This window comes from Palaemon carinicauda, chromosome 2 (assembly GCF_036898095.1).
Source record: "Palaemon carinicauda isolate YSFRI2023 chromosome 2, ASM3689809v2, whole genome shotgun sequence".
NCBI classification, from domain to species: domain Eukaryota; kingdom Metazoa; phylum Arthropoda; class Malacostraca; order Decapoda; family Palaemonidae; genus Palaemon; species Palaemon carinicauda.
The window spans coordinates 52013375-52020874 of record NC_090726.1 but is presented as its reverse complement, the minus strand read 5'-3'; the positions used below and the strand labels follow the sequence as shown (position 1 = coordinate 52020874).

Sequence of the window (7500 nt, the reverse complement as noted above, 5' to 3'; positions counted from 1 at the left end):
TCCGTCTCTCTGCATTTCATTCCAATTCTTGAGTTACTCTTGCTTTCATTTACTTATGACATTTTCAAGCATTTCCAATTTGTTTTATTATCCCTTGCAATTTCTCAATGGTACCCTTATCACTGATATATCTTTTGAGAACAATCATTCTCCACTTTATTCGTGATGTAAGTATTTATCCTAATATATATATATATATATATATATATATGTATATATATATATATATATACATACATACACAGTATATATATATATATATATATATATATATATATATATATATATATATATACAGTATATATATGTATATATGTATATGTATATATATATATATATATACAGTATATATATATATATATATATATATATATATATATATACATATATATATACATATATATAGATATATATATATATATATATATATATATATATATATATATATATATCAAACACTTTTTTTGCGTACTGTAATTATCAAAGGTAACCTAGCTTTTGTAATACCTATACGAGAACAACATTAATTAGTATCCAATGTAAACAGATGTATATTTTTACTCTTTTCTATAATTCATTTACCGATAATGCTTGGAAAGTCAGTGTAGTAGAATTTAACGAAATAATGAGGCACTCTAGTTTGAACCACAGGATTATTTTTACAGGTTAGGCCAGGGCTGGCGTTGGTTGTGGCAAATATTCATCTTAGGCCATAGTTAAGCATAACTGCTGGCCTGTTAATTATGGTTTCATTTTAAAGAACATTATAGTATTTCCTTTCGCTTCTAACAGATTATAGACAGGGGCTATTATTACTCTACAATTCCGATTGTTCTGGTTCTGCGTTAAGTGCGTTCTTTATACGGTTATATATATATATATATATATATATATATATATATATATATATATATATATATATATATATATATATATATATATATACTTCTTTCCGATTACGCTAAGCTCTCCCTGTCCCTCAGGTAGGGTGGGGAGGGAGTACTCACACCCTGGGGAGAGGGGTGCGTGGGCATGTGTGTGAATTTGAATATTTAGCTGTCATTTTTGACGGTTTGCATGCAGTTGTACCTTATAACTGGCTAAGAGATAATTGAATTAGTTCGCAAACCGAATTTGTCTTACCCGTGGCCTTTCAAGTGTAATGCCTTTTAAAGTTAACTTAGAGTATAATTACCTGTTCATTACTACGCTAAGTTTACCCGGTCTTTCCATTGCTCCATTGAAGGAGTCAATCGCTAATTGGGTACATCTCATGAAGTTAGCTAAGAAGATTATTTAGTGGACCAGAAATGGTTCTGTTCGCGAGGGAGGGAATGTCTGTGGTTTGTTAAAATAGGATCAAGTCATAAGCGTAATGGAGTGGGCGTCATGATGACATTTTAGGTATATTGCAATGCGAAATTACATTTAGGGGATGGTTATAGAGAAAAAACAATGGTAGTCACTGATATATTCCAGTCTTAACTGTTAAGTTGGCTGTAAAACCCTGTGCAGTGTAACTTCCACAGTGACTAATTACTTTATATGCCAAAATAAAAGTCTCATCAGTTTCACGTGAAAACCGCCATAAACAAAGTGTGCTATTCACCCCTACCTTTATATATATATATATATATATATATATATATATATATATATATATACATATATATATATATATATATATATATATATATATATATGTATATATATATATATATATATATATATATATATATATATATATATATGTATATATATGTGTGTGTGTGTGTGTTTGTGTGTGTGTGTGAGTATAATTTTCGTGTGTATCCTTCACGATATCTGTTCAATACCTTTATATATATATATATATATATATATATATATATATATATACATATATATATATATATATATATGTATATATATATATATATATATATATATATATATATGTATATATATGTGTGTGTGTGTGTGTTTGTGTGTGTGTGTGAGTATAATTTTCGTGTGTATCCTTCACGATATCTGTTCAACACTCTCTTGGTTTTCCTGATATATACAGTATGAGTGTGTATATGTATATATGTATATGTATATTTATAAATATTCACTTTATTGTTCTGGTTATCATTATTTTGAATTTATGTTCACTTAGATTACATCCTAGTAATATGTACTTTCACTTTAAATTTGTTCTTTGCAAAGTAAAACGTGGGAGGAGAAATATATGCAAATCATATCTATTATTATTCCGACCATCATCCTTGCTAGCCATTCACATCATATACATACAAGGGTGAAACCTTCAATAAAAAGAATGGGAATCAAAGTTTAACTTATCATTTCCAGCTCTTATGCCCTGTGCCCGCATCTCCGCCAGATTTGATTTATGTGTCAAAGTTGACCTACATTCTACAAGCGATCTGGAAGTTGTGAGATGTGGTTGCTTTGTAATTTCCTTAGTAAATAATTGTTTAAATAGTTTTCTAGGTGTGTAATATCTGTTTGTATTTGCTATTTAACGTTATTCGATTTTACTTTCTTTTGTTACACTACCATATTTTTTAAGGAAATTTCCCTTTTCGTTTATAGAGATCTTTGCGTTTTTGCATTTTGTTAAGTTATTTATTTTGCTCTATGAGCAGAATAAGTAAAAGCGACCATATTCTATATAAATTTTGCAATATCTGAATTGCGTTGCATTCTACTGTAGTATAAAGAAGAAGAGTAGGTTATAAGAACCATATTTATGATAGTTTAATCAGTCGTTAAACGAAATGTTAGTTGAAAAAAAAAATCACAAAGAAATATGGGTAAATCCTTTTTATTGTGTTGATACAAATAAGCAAATTCACTTTCGTTCCTTATAAATCATCCTTAAATCAAACAAGTAAACTTCAAACCCACTGTCTCTTTTTGCTTATTCATAAGGCTGTGAAAAGTTTTTTTTTTCTTTTTCCTAGAATTCCATAATTCTTAAATCAGTCGAGTTTTTTTTTAGATTCACCATATTTTTACATGGTTCTATAGTTTCTTGTTAGTTTGTTTCTTTGCATTTAATACTTGTATCTAACCCTCTGGGGATATCTTGCCCTTATTTCCTGATTCAATAGTTGTAGTTAGCCCCCATGGGATATGTTACCTTTATATCCCTGATTCAATACATCTTTGTAGTCCCCAGGGGGATATCTTACATTTATTTCCCTGATTCAATACTTGTATGTAGCCCTCAGGTAATATATTTACATTATTTCCCTGATATCAAACTTCCAAAACAAAATAACTTCGCTTCATATCTAAGACAAAAGAAGAAACCGCAGCGACAGCCCTCTTTAATATTCAGATTCTACATAAAAGTTTCAGTACTTACATCGTTTGAGCATTGGTTGTTCGTACGGCGTTCGGGCCCTGGGCCGTAAAGACTCCTCCTGAAGGCTGCCAAACCTTCGTTACGACTGACAGAGGGGGCGGCGTCGACCGTGGTGAGGAAGCCGTCGCAAACGATGAGGGCAATGAAGGCCCAGGCCTTCAGCATACACATGAAGCTGTTCATCTGTTGGAGCAATAAGGAAGTGGGATTAGCAAGGTGGGGGAGGAAGGAAGATTGATTTTGATCATTATAGGTGCTATGGTCATTAACCCTTTCACTGCCATTGGGGTCTTAGTTGAAATTTGAAAAGGAAACTCTCTTTTAAAATCAACTAACTATAGGAAGTTGGTATTCAATAGAAAGGTGGTGATGAGATATTTCCATTAAATATTAAGAAGCTACGGTTTGTGTGGACTTGAAAGATTTTGCTACATCAGAAGCTTCGTTGAATTCACAACTGGCAGTGAAAGGGTTAAGAGATTATGGGTGTAATGCCATCATTTAAATAATGCTTTCCTGACAACTAAGGTTGCCAGTATAGAGCATTACTCCGCCTAGGCCACCGCCTGAGGTCAGTAGCTTTGTACGTTTGTGTGTTACTGGCTTATTTGGAGACTTAGCGATCAGATTTAAATAAAACATGACAAATATATACGTCTGGTGGTTTTAATACGAACCAGATTTCAACTCTCAACCTTTATCAAATTAATGATGTTCGCATTAAGAAAGATCCATGTTTACTGTATTTGCCTAGGTTCATCTAATCCTGTCCGACTGTTCTTGAGATACACTGTCAGCGTTTACTCAGTGACAAAGGATATAACGACATCGCCCCCAGCTTAGTTTAGATAGGTAATTATCATAGCATATTGTACATGGGGCTAACGTGTATATATATTCAGTAGAAAATTAATGTTATTTTAAATGGTTGTTCAAATACACATTCTCTCTCTCTCTCTCTCTCTCTCTCTCTCTCTCTCTCTCTCTCTCTCTCTCTCTCTCTCTCTCTCTCTCTCTCTCTATTGAAGACCTGTCTTCATGATAAGTATAAGCAGAATATTCTTCTTTTGAAATCGACTGGTCTTAGATATAAATCAATCTCTAATAATTTATTTTGCCCCTTTTTCACCCTCTATTAAAAGGTACATTTACTTTTCTATGTATTTGAATTCTGCCAGTGCAATTTTATTTCCCCTTAACAAGCTTAAATTAGTCCTTTAATTTTCGGTATGCGTATGAGGGAAAAGAGAATCTTAACTATGAGAGAAAAAGTAGTGTTTGGGTTAATATTTTAACTACATTAGTATTTCCATAGGCGTAGCTGAATATACAAATAGCATTTTAAGCTTAATCATTTGCAGGATATAGGAATATATATACATACATACATACATATATACAGTATATATATATATGTATATATACATATATATATATATATATATATATATATATGTATATATGTATATACATATATATATATATATATATATATATATATATATGTATGCATATATATATATATATATATATATATATATATATATATATATATATATATATATATATGTATTGTATAAGAGATGATAATGTTATAATAGAAATGAAGTTGACAGACTATTCGCATGGATAGAAGCAAAGAACTCAGCGAACACGAACGTTCCCTAACGTCAAAAGGTTAATTGTCGAGAATCAAAGGAAATCTTACTAAATAAGAGAAAAGAACCACGAGTAAGAATTTGTAGTGGGATCAATTACATTTTGTTACCAAAAATTAGGATAATGGAGCTAAGAGTTTCTGTGTTCGTAGTTCGCTCGGTGTTAGAATGCCTGAACTTTTTGGCATGATGGGGACCTTTGAGTAGTTTCTATTTTTGTGCTCCATTCGTTCATTAGATTGCCTGACCTTTTTAGCCTTATATGAACTCTGGATAGTTACTGTTTTTATGCCATTTTTGTTCATTATATTACCTGACCTTTTCGGCCTAATATGAACTCCGGATAGTTACTAGTTTTATGCCGTTTTTATTCATTAGATTGCCTGACTTTTTTTTACCTAGCAGTTAGGCTACTCTGAATAGTTTCTGTTTTATGCTTCCTTCGATTATTAGTTTGCCTGACCTTTTAAGTCTTATATTTGCTCTGAATAGTTATTGTTTTATGCTTTGTTCATTCATTAGATTGCCTGACCTTCGTGGCTAACGGTGCTCTGGATAGTTACTGTTTTTATGCTTCGTTCATCCATTAGATTTCCTGACCTTTTTGGTCTTTCAGGTGCTCTGGATTGTTTTGTTTTTATGCTTCGTTCGTTCATTAGATTGTCTGACGTTTTTGGCCTAGCAAGTACTCTGGATAATTTGTTTTTATGCTTCGTTCGTTCATTAGATTGCCTGACCTTTTTAGCTTGACGGGGCCTCTGAGTATTTTCTGTTTTTATGTTTCGTTCGTCGTTAGATTACCTGACCTGTTTGGCCTGAATGTACTCTGGAGAGTTTCTGTTATGCTTCGTTTTTTTTTCATCAGATTGCATGACCTTTTTGGCTTGAAGGGCGCTCTGGATAGTTTATGTTTTTATGCTTCGTACCATTTCTGTTTTTTACGCTTGGAATTGCTGAGAAATCTCTCCCTCTCTTAGAAAAACTTGACCCTTCTAACGTTACAGCTCCAAGTGATTATCTAATCATCACTTGTTGCCAATCGCGAGGACAATCTTGTGATAAAATGTTCGTTAAGATCCACGTGTCTTTTTGTATAGTAAGGCTTACAAACAATTAAGTACAATCCTACTTTAATTGGCTTAGGCAATTTACACACACGCATATCTATTTCCTAGGAAGCAAGCTAGCTCTCATAGAAGACCTCTTTCTGCGGGTAACAGAAGTCTTTGTGGCACTTATATCCTTATAGCATGCGTGAAAGGTATTTCGATACCGTTATCAGTGTAATCTAAATTATCCTCTTCTTGTTTATATCAGATTGACCCCCGGCGCTTGGTTCGTAGTACACCCTATCATAGTGACTCAACAGAAGACATTTTATAATACTGATAAATCTTGATGCCATGTGGTTCTTGAGGACATAATCTGAATTGCTCAGTAGCATTATCAAGTATTTCATTGCATAAATGAGTGTGTGTGTATATATATATATAAGTATATATATATAAATATATATATATATATATATATATATATATATATATATATATATATATATATATATATGTCTGTGTGTGTACTGTATATGTATATATTTACATATATATACATATATATATATATATGTATATATATATGTGTGTATATATATGAATTATATATGTATATATGTGTGTATTTATGTATGTGTGTGTGAGTGTGTGTAAATAATTTGTTAGATTTTTCACTAATGCCTAAGTCTTTCATAATTTCAATTGTTGAGCCACAATTTTAGGTAAAAGCATAATTTAAGGGGAATTGAAAGTTACTCATGAATAGCTGGAGCAAGGGTCAGTGACAATGTCCTAGATAGCAGGACAATGCCCTAGAGATTGACCATTTATACATATGATTAGCTCCCAAGCCCCCTTCTTCACCCAAGCTAGGACCAGCGAGAGCCAGACAATGGGTGTTGGTGACTAATCAGGTAGACCTATGAGCTCCCCCAACCCACCCATCCTTAGCTCACAAGGATGGTGAGGTTGCAGATACAACAAGAAACTATCGAGCTGTGGGGGACTCGAACCCCATTGTGACAATCGTAAGAAAGGAACGTTTACTATAGGTATACAGATCCTTTAATACGTATTAAGTGCATCTGATCGGTTCAGTATTCAAACCTAGTTTATACCTCTGAAATTATGCAAATATTATAGCTGACGGTAAATATCCACAGCATAAACCACCGAAGCTGATCGTGATTGGAGTAAGCTAGAAATCTCATCACTCATTCTGATTTTGCAATTAGCTGTAGATTGTTTAGTAACATTAAGGATGATAATAATATGGACTTAATAGTGTAACCCCTTTTACTCCCTAAGTACTATCATTAACTTTACAACATCTGTCAGATGTCGTAGAATAGTTTTACCTTGCGATTATGTAATGCATATACATGTATATATATATATATATATATATATATATATATATATATATATATGTAAA

At 32.1% G+C, this 7500-nt stretch overlaps 2 protein-coding genes across 4 annotated transcripts in view; one reads left to right on the top strand and one right to left on the bottom strand.

The window, feature by feature from the left end:
* LOC137625034 (uncharacterized) overlaps positions 1 to 7500 on the top strand; it is a 186838-nt gene that overhangs the window by 43601 nt on the left and 135737 nt on the right. The gene's annotated exons all lie outside the window — the stretch shown is intronic.
* Positions 1 to 7500, bottom strand: part of LOC137625024 (uncharacterized) — a 36511-nt gene that overhangs the window by 8929 nt on the left and 20082 nt on the right. Inside the window, exon 2 of the mRNA XM_068355961.1 lies at positions 3356 to 3538. Coding sequence (XP_068212062.1) covers positions 3356 to 3538 — 183 coding nt within the window. The remainder of the gene's footprint in view (positions 1 to 3355; positions 3539 to 7500) is intronic.